This window comes from Lichenostomus cassidix, chromosome 9, assembly GCF_008360975.1.
Source record: "Lichenostomus cassidix isolate B80296 chromosome 9, HeHo_3.0, whole genome shotgun sequence".
Lineage (NCBI taxonomy): Eukaryota > Metazoa > Chordata > Aves > Passeriformes > Meliphagidae > Lichenostomus > Lichenostomus cassidix.
This window is the reverse complement of record NC_139490.1, coordinates 20,504,070-20,516,622: the sequence shown is the minus strand read 5'-3', so window position 1 is coordinate 20,516,622 and position 12,553 is coordinate 20,504,070. Positions and strand designations below refer to the sequence as shown.

Here is a 12,553-nt window from a genome sequence, read left to right as displayed (position 1 = left end):
TAAATGCACAGCCACGAGTCCTTGGAGCACGGTGAGTTTTAAGCCTTGCCAAGCTCATAATTCAAGATCCATCATGCACGTTCCCAAACCTGTCAGGGATCAGAGGTGTGGGGGTGCAGCTGCAGTGTGCTGGGGGTGGCTGTGCTGCGTTCTGGTGGCACAGGGAGGACACAGACACAGGACACAGATGCAGGACACAGGCATAGGACACAACCCCAGCACAGCTCAGAAACCCTCCTGCCTTCACCCTACTGTGTTCAGCGCTGCACTGCGGGAAGGCCACGGAGGATGGAGGCTGATGCCAAATCTGTGCCCTTCATGCTCCAGCACACCAGAGCTGCTGTTAGGCCTGAGGCCAGACAGACTGCCGGGGTCCAGCCCTGCCAGCCCAGCAGCCAAATGGCCATTCTGCAGACTCAGGAAAAAGAAAAAAAAAAATGAAGTCTGGGGTAATCCAGGCAAACTGGGGCAGTGAAACAGGGAGCAGCATTGTCCCTGTCTCCCTCCAGCCAGTGGTGAGGGCACTTTGAGAGGGCAGTGATGATGGCTCCAGAGGCAGCACCCACAGTTAATTGGGAGGATTCGGATTCCTGTCTGGTACCTCACTGCCTTCAGACATTAAAACGAGAGATGCACGTAGATAGACAGACTGCTGTCATGTCCTCTCCCTCCAGAGGAAAATACTGCAAGCCAACACCTGCCTATTCCACACATTCCCTCCTCTGTTCATTTAACACAGGTATTTCCAGCTGGTACAATTTTCAATCCTTTGAAAACTAGATTCAATTGACTTTTAACCACCAGGTAAATATGGGAGACAAATATCTCCTTGACTGCATTATTTCTATTCCATTCAGAACACCTATGGGTTTTTATCCCTGAAGGGTTGTGATTGAAACATAATAAGGGATAGAAATACTGGAAAGTAATATGTGAAATACACAAGGATGTGTTCAAAACCACATGCTTCTCATCCAGCTTGATTTGAATCTATCCACACAAATTCCAACATTATTGCAAAATTCCCTCTGCAGTTTTACGGGCAGCAGTGCTGGAAAGGAGCAGTGGTGTGTGGGGGGCTGCAGGGGCTGCTTTACAAAGGTGTTTAAAGCAAGAAGGCAGCTGATAGCAGGGTGATGACCCAGGGGGCACAGCCAGCTCGGGGAAAGGGATATTAGGCTCCTGGATTTGCAGGGGGAATTGGGCTGACCGGAACTTAGATCTAAAGTGTTTTCAGCCATGCAATCCCACATACAAACTGCCAGGGACAGCTGGGCAAGAAAACATGAAGCACTTCAGCAAAGGTGACACTTCCCTTGGGAAGGGAGGGCAGCTCCCAGTCCCCTTTGTCACTCAGTCGTGGGCAGGTCTCAGCAGCTGTGCCAGAGGCTACAGGGGCAAAAGGCAGCCAGCACAGGAGCTGCTGAAGGACCAGTCCCTGAAGGGCAAGAGCTTATTTCAGCCTGGAGCCCCAGATGGAGTTCACAGGAAGGGCTGTCTGCAGGGTTCCCACCCCAGGCCTTCAGTCCTCCTTGCCCTCCTCCCGAGTTCAGCCAATCCTGCAAAAAATTCTGGTGGCATTTTGCACCCTGTGAATTGCTGCTGAGTCTGCAGCACCACAAACCTCCAGCACAGGCACTGACCAGCTCATTTTTTGGAAAGCCTCATCAGTGGTTTGCAATGACAGAAAGGAAAAACAAGAGAATTGTTTCAGGATTGCCTGGCTGTGGGGAGCTGCATCCCTGCACCCTCCCACCTCCACCCTGCTGGTGACACCAGCACCTCTGGGACCTGCTGCTTTCCTGCAGTCACATGGAAACTCTGCAGGACACAAACCCACACACCTCTGCCATGCAAAAACTGCACAGCTCCAAAGCCAGAGGTGGGATAACATCCAGTGTCAAGGAAATAAATATGGGGATATGATAAATGTGGGTATTGCCATTTGACACTGCATGGAACAACACTCTCATAACATCTATTTACTAACACTGTCTTTTCAGGATCAAGAGGAGGCCAATTTAGATAAATGCTTAATACTATCACAGTAGTGAAATCCTTTAAATGAAATAACATGTTATTTATGGTTATGTACTTGCTGCTGATGCTCTCAAAAAAGATCAGCCACTGAAAGGATGGAGATGTGCCACTGAGCACATGGGACCAGAGTTCACCGCTCTTGAGATTCTTTAGCACAATGGTTTTTTAAGTGTGGGGAAAAGATAGTATCTTCATTTCATTCAGTAAGAACAATTTTATGCCCACTTCACCAGAAAAGCACCTGGAGGGTGAAAGACAGAAGTCAAGTATGTCCTTTCAAGCTATGGAAAGAAGTGGGTATGAAAAATGGCTGCAATTTTAAAGGACATGAGGACCATACTGTCTTTGTTATGTTATTGACTTGCTGGAAATGTAAAGCATGTTTAGATAAACATTATTTTCCATATGTCTTCAGCACATTCACTTAACCATTAAAAACATTTCTAAAAATTCTATTTTTAGGACTTTTTAATTGGAATTCAGTTGCCAGACAAATGCAGCTTGACCCACCATGTGTTTAAAAATTACTCATATGGTAAATAGGAAAGCTGCCATGTACCTTATACTAACACAAAAGTTCAAAAAATAGGGCTGAAATGTATTGTGAAACACAGTATTGCTTAAATAAAAATGTGCTGATAGCTGACTTCAACTCTCATTGGTAAAATGAAATACAGGATTTAGTGAAAAAGCTTATAAAGAAAATCATTATATTTTGTTTCAAACTCAAATGAGAATCAGCCTTAAGAATGTCTGCTGACAAAAGGAAATGCAAACAACTATTAAAATTGATTATTTGAGTAAGTGTTTCTTGCTTACATTGATAGTGTTATTTTACATCAATCCCTACTACCTTGGGGAAACTTAAAATTTAGAAACAAGAACCAAGGAAGACCCAGTGAAGGAAAAATTCTCATAATAACTCATTTTCTGACTGATGAGTAAAAGCTATTTCAAATTACTTCCTCTCCCTGCCTTTGGAAATGGAGCATTACGTCTTTGCTCTCAGCGTTGTGCCCGACAGTGAGAGGCTGCCAGGGCTCCAAGGGGAATGGGAGGACTCTGGACACTCTTTGGTATGCACAGGGCAGCTCTCCTCGCTGTCCATGGCACTGGGGTGCAGGAGGCATCACAGACCTGTGCAGCCTCCCTGCCCTTCCCAGCTGTCCTGCTGTAGACAGGACCAGCTCCCCCCCATCCCCACGGTGCTCTGTGCAGCAGGACTGACCTGAGAGACCTGAGCAGCATCACAGTGTGAGCAGCACATGATGAACCCTGCCAGGGTTACAGCCACTGCTGTTTATCACGCTGCATCTCCCTCAGGGTTCTCTGCTTTTGTTTTCAAACGGCTACCTCTTGGCCCTTGCCATTTCTTCTGTCTCAGTTTCACTCCCCCCAGTCCTGCAGTACTCCCATTCACCTCCACCACATCTTTCCCAGGAGCGCATCCTTGCTCTCGCCGCTGAGCACAGCAACTGCTCACATCAGCTAGGGTGTCAGGGCAGCAGTGAGGGTCTCTGGGCAGCAGCTGGCAGGCAGTGACTCCACCAGCACAAGGCTCTCTCCTGTTCACAAAATCCTCAGAGCTGGAGCAAATGCTGGTTTGGTGCAGCTGCCAATCTCACAACCAATGAACAAGATCCTAAACAGAACTGGGATATTTGTTCTCTCTCACTCTGGCACACACCATGAGGTGGCATCCCTGGGGGAGCCCCTTCTTTTGAGTGCCCTGCACTGGGGATTTTGTGACTGCTGCCATTTTGGTAGCTGCTACTTCATGAGGGTGATGAAAAACACACCGGCATTGTGCAACTTAAATAAAACCTGCAATTTGTGCTGAAAGCACAGCCACAGAAACACAGAACCTGCATGTAAACACAGAGCTACAGCCCCAACACCCCCACCCAGGCGTGGTCCATCATAACTCCTCACTCTGTGCCAGGGCAGGGTGCCAACCTGCACATCCATCCCCAGCCCAGCCAGAAAGACACACCAACCACACCTCATGTCCCAGCCCAGATGGCAGCGTTTCCATCCCTGTCTGTGTCAGGCCAGGCTGGTGGCAGCAACCATGGCATCAGAAGTTTTAGAACTCGGTGTCAGAGCCTGCAGTCTGTCAGGGTGACTTTGCCTTGAAAGCTGTGATAGCAGTAAAAATGAAAAATGGTTTTGCCATTTTCTCCCCGTCTGCCCTCGAACTATTTATGCCCAGCAGGACACAGAGGGATTGCTCCCACACATGGCTCCTGCTCCTATCCCCACCTGCCCCTGGACAAAGGCTGCCTGAAACTGTGGCTCCTCTGAGACTGGGGCAGCTGAAGGTTGGGGAAGAAACACTCTTTGGGCACAGCAGATAGGCAGCAGGGATTAAAGAAATCTCATGAAATCCACATCTGTTGCTCACTCAGATAGGCTCTCCCCCACTTTAAGACAGCCAGGAACTCTGGCAAACAGCACCTGTCCTTCTCTAGAGAGCCCACTAATGCTGTCTCTGCACAACCACCTGAAACAGGGACAAGGATACAGGGGATACACTGAAGTGAAAGTGCCCAAGAAGCTGAAACCAGGAGGGGTTTAGTAGAAATCTTTAGTTTTTCTGGGATTTGCTAATAAATAAAACAAAAGTAATCTATATTTTCCTGAAGTCCAAAGCTGGCTAATTTATTTCAAAGTGTCCATTTCAACAGGCTTTCTCAGACTTCCTGACCAAAACACCCACCAGTGCTCCGTATGAAATTCCAGTTCAAAGAGCTGGTTTTAAAGACTGCTGCTACCAGCTAACAGGAAAATTGAATCCCAGTTTCTCTCCTTCTAGTGTCATAAGTACAGAGCAACATGAAAAATTACTAGAACCAAGGTGCCAGTTGTGGGTTGAGTCCAGCACTTCACAACCATTTGACACAAGTGTAAATCCACAACTAATAAAGTGGGTAAAGAAGACAGGGGAAATGATCCCGTTTTGGTCTTCATAACAAAATTGGCTCTGTGGGAGGCTGTGCTGAGGTTTTCTGACTCAGTTCATGAAGTCAGTGCTGCAACAGCAACACACTGGGTTAACTGCAATGCCACGGAGGGCTCCTGTGAGAGAGGAATGGTCAGGACCCTCCTAGAAAACCCTCCATCCTGAAGGAAAGGGCATCTCTAACTTGTCATGTGCCCCACATCCTGTTTGATAAGTGATGCCCAAGAGAAGAAAAATTCAGAAAGGGGGGACCAGAATCAAAACACTGGGTCAGACGCTTACATGAAGGTGGGGGAAAAATATGCGGCATGTTGGTATCTCAGGCCCTTCCCTTTGGCTGATACCATGCCTGCAGCTGCCCAGCCAGCCTCTTCTACTCACCAATCTCAGCTAGAGGCAGGATCACGCCCATTGAGCTGGAAATCTCTGCCATTCAGAGGATTTATGAAAAGCATTTTGCTTTTGTCCCCCTGAAATTACATCATTCTCCTCTTTTATCTGTCTTAAGTGTCAGGAGAGTGTGATGTTAATGAGATGTACAAAGGCTTTTTGGTAGCTGAACAGTTTTATAGTCCCACATTGATAAATTAAAGCATTTGTCACTGTTACCACATTAATGCTTCCTCCCAAGATCAAAGTCTGGATTTGCTGCATTAAGTGGTACCGTCCTCTGCTACGCATCATCACACGTTACCTTCCGAGAAAATGAATTGTGATTCTGGATTTTTACATTCACAGTTTAATCACGCCCTGATTCTCACACCTGCTAATTCCCACCTCCACGTGCAGTATGCAAGCCACTTTTTTATTATGGATTTGCTCCTCACCACCTGTGTGAAAAGTCTGACTATTTTGTTTCACAACAATCACATTCTTCTGGCTCTGAAAGGCTGCTTCTGCAGTAAAGAATACAGACAATTTCCTTCCTTCTGGAACCCTGGATTCAGTCATATTAATTTACATTTATATAGCACCTTTCATCCCTGAAGATCCCAATGCACTATACAAACTCCCCCTCTCTGTACACAGAGGCTGTACAAATAGACAGGCTACATAAACACACAGCAGTTCCACCACCAACCTCTGAAACCCATCCCTCTGCCTGTATTCCCAGCACACTCGTGGCAATCCAGCTCTGCACACCCTGCAGCACATCTCCATCAAGGAGGAAAACACGGCAGTGTGATTTAGAGGCACGTCGGGGAAGTGCGAGCAACTTGGGCAAGCAACAGAATGGCTTTACAGCCTGGCTGAGTGACATCTCCTTGGCACTCTGCTACATAGGTAAAAATGAGGCAAAAGCTGATTTGTGGTGAGTTACATCTCACTGCCTCAGTGCTGCTGTCAGTGACTGTAGAAGCCCAGGTTTGCTGCTCCCTCCCACTGATGGGTAACTCTTGCTCATTTTCTAAAACTGGAAAGCATCTGCTTGCTTTGCAATGAAAACATAAGGGGATATAACCCCCCCTCCCCAACAGCAGCAGTTGACTGATTCCTGCCAATGTGAGGACAGAGGAGAAGGGGGAAGCCCAGCTTACCTGAGACACCTTTTTGACCACGTCGCTGCCCACGAGGAAGCCCTGTGCGTAGGAGCGCGCTGCAATGAAGGCTCGCGTCGCCTTCACCTTCAGGTCCCTGGGCACCTCCCCGAAGGGTTTGTGCTGCTCGGCGTGTTTCACCATGCAGTCCAGGTACTCGTCTGTGATGTGGTACTGGGGATTCAGCAGCTTGAAGAGCCTCTCCAGCAGCCGTGTCCAGAACTCATTGAGTGCCTCTTCCAAGTTGATGTTGGAGCTCCGGTAGTAGCGGCGCAGCTCGCTGTACAAGTCCTTGAAGACCTTCGCATTCTGAGTGTACAATTCTCCGTACATGCTTGGAAAAGCATCATAAAGGGCCTTTTCTGACTTGTTCAACAAATCCTGGAAATAACCTGAAAGGCAAGAAAAAGGAAAGGTGATGTATCAGTTGGACAAACTGGAATCCAACAGGCTGTGTCATTTGGCAGCACAACACTGAGAAAAGAGAAGGGTCCTAGCAGAACTTTTCCTCCAATCAACACTACCCACAGTCTCAGACCTGAACCTTAGCCATGAAGATAGAAGGAAAAGGCCTCCCAGGCTGGAGAACCCTGGTCTGGGCCTCTCCATTCTGGCAGCCTCACCTGGAAGCAAAGCTGGGTCTCTTCTCTGAATCTGTACGGTGTCACAGTGTTACTCATAAGTTTTCTTTATGACTCGCATTGCTTACACAAACCAGAACCTGCCCCATGCTATTTCCAAAGCCCTGGTGAGATGAAGCAGGGCTGCCACCAAGGTGCCAACCCTTCCCAGGGACATCCCATGAGCCCTGGTCATGGCAGCCAGGCTGGCTCTGAGGCACAGCCCGTAAGGCAGGAGGCAGAGCCCAGCCATGGTGTCAGGAACAGGCTCATCTTCCTGGGTATTCCAAGACAGGCCTGCACCCAAGTGTTTTTTAACTGAGGCCAGCATTATTTGGGGTCTGGGGTTCTCTGGGATTTGCTTACTTGGGTGTGCATCCTGCTTTTGTTTTGGCACAAATAACTGAGTGGTTTTACACCCTCGGTTCAGTGGTCATAGATGTGACAGAAATGTGACTCTCTTCCTACAAAAACCAGGGTAAAAATTGCAGATTTGACTCCTCCTTTACTAACACTTTTAAGTATTTCCATCGTCTTGACTGCCAGCTACCTTCAGGATGAGACTGCATAGTGGGGAACTCATAGCAGGATTGGCCTGATTCAATTAATAGATTTACATTAGCAACTTTAATCATCACTGAAGTCAGTGAGAGGAAAAATAATTTATACAATAATTTTAATTTCAATTACATTTGTACTTTTTGGAGCCTTTTTGAAGCAAACCTGATTAAACTATTCTTTAAATCTAAATTACCATTATTTTTTTTGGTGATGCGTGATAAGCTCTAGTTGGAGAGAAACTGTTATTCAATTAAAATCAAACAGCATGTATTTAGGTACATAAATTAACTTCACTGTGCTAGACGTATAAGAAAAGAAAGACAAGCTTCTGAAAAATGCATATTGCATGTACAAAGCTTTATTAAACAAAGTATTTTTTGAGGGAATGGTGCTGACTGCGATGAAAGACCTCTAACATTGTAGAACTAGTAAAGCTCAGATCCGTAAGTCTTGCTTATATTCACAGACTGAGAAGGGCCGTACAAGCTTCTCTACATTAATAATCTGTCATTGGTTTCTCAGATTTGAATGAAGCTAAAACTTAACAAGTGAATTGACCAAGTGAAAAGAACCCTCTGCATCTGCACTGCAGGCTGCTAATACTGAAAATTCTTGTACTATTTTAACAAAGCAATACTGAGTATTAATAGCCTGGCCTTCTCCAGCCACAATCACATGCTGTTTAATAGATTAGAATTTGATCTAAGAGACTTTTGCTTTTAAAAGATTGTGAGCAAACTAGGTTTAGCAGAAGTCTGGTTTAATTACTTATGCAGAAAGTAAAAATCTGTTATCTGGAATGCTGAATAACAACTGGTTTTCAAATGTACTTTAGGAAGAAATTGATTCTTGTTCAACATGACTGGGTTGGAAGCTTCAATCTCCAATCATTTTTACTGGGATTCCTCCATCTCTAAACCAACTGATCATACACCTTCCCACCACAACCAGATTTCTCCCTACAGACACCAGGTGTCAGGGCATCAAAGCCACCTATAAAATCACCTTGTAATGGGGGGCTTCTCAATAGGAAAAAAGGACAAAAGTTGATCCCATCAGTTTTGTAAGAAGAGATGCTGCAGCACATGCCATCCTAACACAGCTTATCAAAGCCTCCCCTCTGGAATCTGAAGACAAAGGTTGACTCAACGCCTGCCCTCTCCCTGGGTCCCAACTCTCGCTCCCCCGGCCCAGTTGCCAGAGAAGAGCTCTCTCCCAAAACAGGACAATCATAATCAAACTTTGGCGAGCATTCCTGGTGCACACCTGGCATCCACCCTGGGAGCCCTGCGCAGCCCCTCTGCTGCAAAGCACTCAGGTACCCCTGGGAGCCACACCCCATCCCCAGCTCAGCAGCTATGTGTGCCCAATTCTTCAATTTCAGCCACTCCACCAACAGGTGAGAGGCTACAAGAGGACGATTTGCTCTCTGTGAGTTTCTCACCCAGCATTTCTCTCCTGCCCTACTGCAACACCTAGGCCTGGGCTGAGGAGATCCCAGTGGGAGAAGCTGAGATCTGGGCAGCCCTGAGCTCCAGCCCACTGTGGCACTGCTGGGAGCTGACTCGGGGCTCTCCCTGCTGCAGCATGGGCACTCTCCCTGCAGCCTCCCCATGGGGCTCACAAGCCAGGCAGAAGGTTTGTGCTGGCAGGAGACTTTTCAGGACCTGACTAATCTGAAGCGGCTTCATTTTTCTGTTGTCACTGCCTTTCTACCTCCACAATGAACAGAAACAGCACTCACCTCCAACAGACACAAAATACAAAGTTTCTCTGACGCTGATGAGGTCTCTAAAAGCTCTTCCCCACCTTAATGTATTACCCCAAACACTGCTGGTTGCCCATTCACAAGTTAATTAAACTGAGATCAAACTCTCTTTCTTGTAAAATCAGTGTTCTTTTCTGTGTGACAGGAGACACGAATTGAACAATTTGCTCTGCAATCCAGGTACGACATGCAGCTTTGCACTCACCATCAGGAGGAAAAAACCACCAACAAACATAGACTAATTTGTCAATTCAAGGCAAAATTACTTTGTTTTGCTACAAGAGAAACAAGATGTATATCTCTCTGTCAAAAAATTGGAAACTGCTCTCAAAAAAGTCTGAGCTAATTAAGGGCTGATGAACTGTTACTTCTCACCCAAGTGAGGGAATACTGATTACAGCCAACCTATTTGTGGCTGGTTCTCACAAAGTTCCTCTAGATTTCACACACTGAGGGGAAAAAATCTACACTAGGCAGGAAAAATTAATTAGCAATTAAGTCTACATGTGTTTGTGATGAATGGCTGTCCTGGTAGGGAATTTAAATGCATTTTGCAGCATTAGAAGGCACTACAAAGTGAGGTTTGCCAAGAGGGATGCCAACTTCCCTGTTCCTCTGTACAGTGTCAGCTGAGATCTCCAAGGAACAAGGCATCTTCTCCTCAACACTCCTTGCCTGCTAATGTCCAACCTTTTCATGTGTTTAGACCCATGTCACAGATTAAGGATATGCAGGGCCTTGGGATAAAACAACTTGCCGAAGCACGGCTCAGGTTCCTGCCCTTCTACCTTGATTTCAGGTAGAAGGAATTATTTGTTTGAGGGGGAGCACCCCATTATCTGTAGCCACGGTAGGTGGGGGACCCTCAGGTAATGGGGTGCTCTAATAATGCAGCTGTCCTAATGTTCATATTGTAAGTCACCAATAACAGGGCTAGCAGGTCCATTTGGATGTATCAGCTCTCACTTGGTCACCCACTGCTGGGTCTGCCCTGGCTCCCAGAGCATGATTAGAGTGCTTGGCTCAGGCAGGGCATGAGCTCTGGACACAGCTTCACTCACGCTGGACACATCCCCAAGGCCCCGAGCTCTGCTGACACCATGTCTTCCATGCCAGCAGCAGCCAGCTCAACCCGTGAACTATATTTGTGCACTGTAGCACAGGGCTCTGTCAGCCTGGTGAATGGCATGGATGGAGGGAAAGAGCTCACGAGGAGCCAATGCTGTAGCTATAAAGCCCTTCTGGCTCCAGGAGGCACCACTGCACTCCCATCCCTCGGGGCAGGAACACAGCTGAGGTGGCTCTGCAGAGGCCACCTTCCCTCTGAAAGGACATATTTGCTTCCACTCTGGGTCACAAGAAAGCAACTACAGATTCTGTGGACTGTGCTGAAAAGCTGTGGCTGCTCTTGGCTTCTGTGAGCCCCAGGAATCTGACAGCACTAGCCCGAGACACCTCCCTGTGAGTCACCTGCTAAATCCATGACAGGGCTTCTCCTCTTTCAGAAAGTTTCCTTCAGGAGCTGTTGAACAGGTGAGTTCTTCCTCACCACTGCCAGCTGAGGGACACAACACTGCCAAGCCAAGAAGGTGATTTTCTAACACTAGTACTTCATGCAAATCAAACTCAATTTTCCCTGGGCCAATGCAAGGTACAGCTCCTCAGCCAAGGCCACTCCTACATGAAACATCACTTTTCACACCCTGCTACAAAGTATTCAAAAGAAAAATAAAATTAAATGGAAGTCTGTTTTATTACTAGTATTATTGCTTCTCACTTCCTGGCTCAGAAACAAAACAACCGGCTTTGCTGAAAGGAAATTTGTCTTTTGGCAGAGGCCAGGTCTGAAGAACTCTGCCTCAAATACAAAAATGCCAGAAAGTTATGAGCAAAGAAATGAAAGGTTTTTACAACCAAAACAATTCTGCCACCTTGGCTGTGCTTTCTTCTTGCTGTTGTAGTGGCAAAAACTTACTTCTCAGAGAATTGAGTTTTCAACTAGAATCTATAACCTTTGCATTCAAGAGAGATTGCAAATCCCCACCCATTTCCCTGCTTCACAGCTTCCCAGGGTTCGCAGCTCATATTTTCACAGTTTCCACATTTTCACAACTCTGGATTCAAATTGGGAAGCTGTGAACAGAACGGCAAGGACTGGCAGTTTCTCTCTGAAGATACCAAGTTTTGAGTTTCTCCTTTCTCAACCCACCCAGCACTGAATACTTTATCCAAGCTCTTTGCTACCATTTGATCACTCAACATCTGGAACACACTGGCATTTCTTCAAACTAATACAATGACGGAATGGGAATGGATGCCGGCAGGAATGAGGTCACTGAAGGAAGAACACCCAAATATTCTTTAGGCATGCAGCAGAGCTGGGTTTCTTCAAAGCCCGTCATGTTTGAGAGGCATGCTACAGGAAATACGAGAAATGGAGAAAGGTGACTGAATTACTTTCACTCTGAATATTACTAAAACTTTAAGCTGAAAAGTGCAGCACAAAATGTCTTACACACAGCTGGAAAGAGTCGTACCAGACTGGAAGAACACCAATGGTGATCTTGTGAAAATGCTGCAGAAGTTTTGCAGCAATGGGTGAAACTAAAACCCTGCTGTTGGTCCGACAGCTTTGCCTGGTGAGCTCAGTTTGCGGTCCAAGGGCCTTGCCATGAACTGCCAGGGCAGCTGGAGGTGGGGGCAACAATGTGAGGGGGAAGAGGTATCAGATACTGTATTGTAAATTCTCCGTTTTGAGCAAGCACACGAGCCTGTGGTGGAACTCACACAGGGCCAGAGCTATGGAGCATTTCTGCAGCTCCTGGGGAAGGCTGGGGAAATGTGCTCCCTGTGAACAAACTGCGGTGTTTCAAGACTGGACTGAGAACAGGAGAGGAAATGTAGCTGGGTCTGTGATGTTCTGAACCCCAGCCCAAGGAGGGACAGAAACAGGATGGAGAAGTCTGCTAGAGCAGAGCTCCTGCTCGGTGCCAGCCCTGTTGGTCTGAGGAACAGTCTTTTCCTGGGCTGAGTTCCCATTTAATATGCTGCTGCAGTTCCCAAC

The 12,553-nt window shown here is 46.8% G+C and overlaps 1 protein-coding gene across 3 annotated transcripts in view; it reads right to left on the bottom strand.

Annotated features, from left to right (window-relative positions):
- The window catches only part of GPC1 (glypican 1), a 252,754-nt gene that overhangs the window by 21,050 nt on the left and 219,151 nt on the right, over positions 1-12,553 (bottom strand). For all 3 annotated transcript variants that reach the window (XM_085069746.1, XM_085069743.1, XM_085069745.1), the window contains one exon: positions 6,541-6,932. In XM_085069746.1, the coding sequence (XP_084925872.1) occupies positions 6,541-6,932 (392 nt within the window). The remainder of the gene's footprint in view (positions 1-6,540; positions 6,933-12,553) is intronic.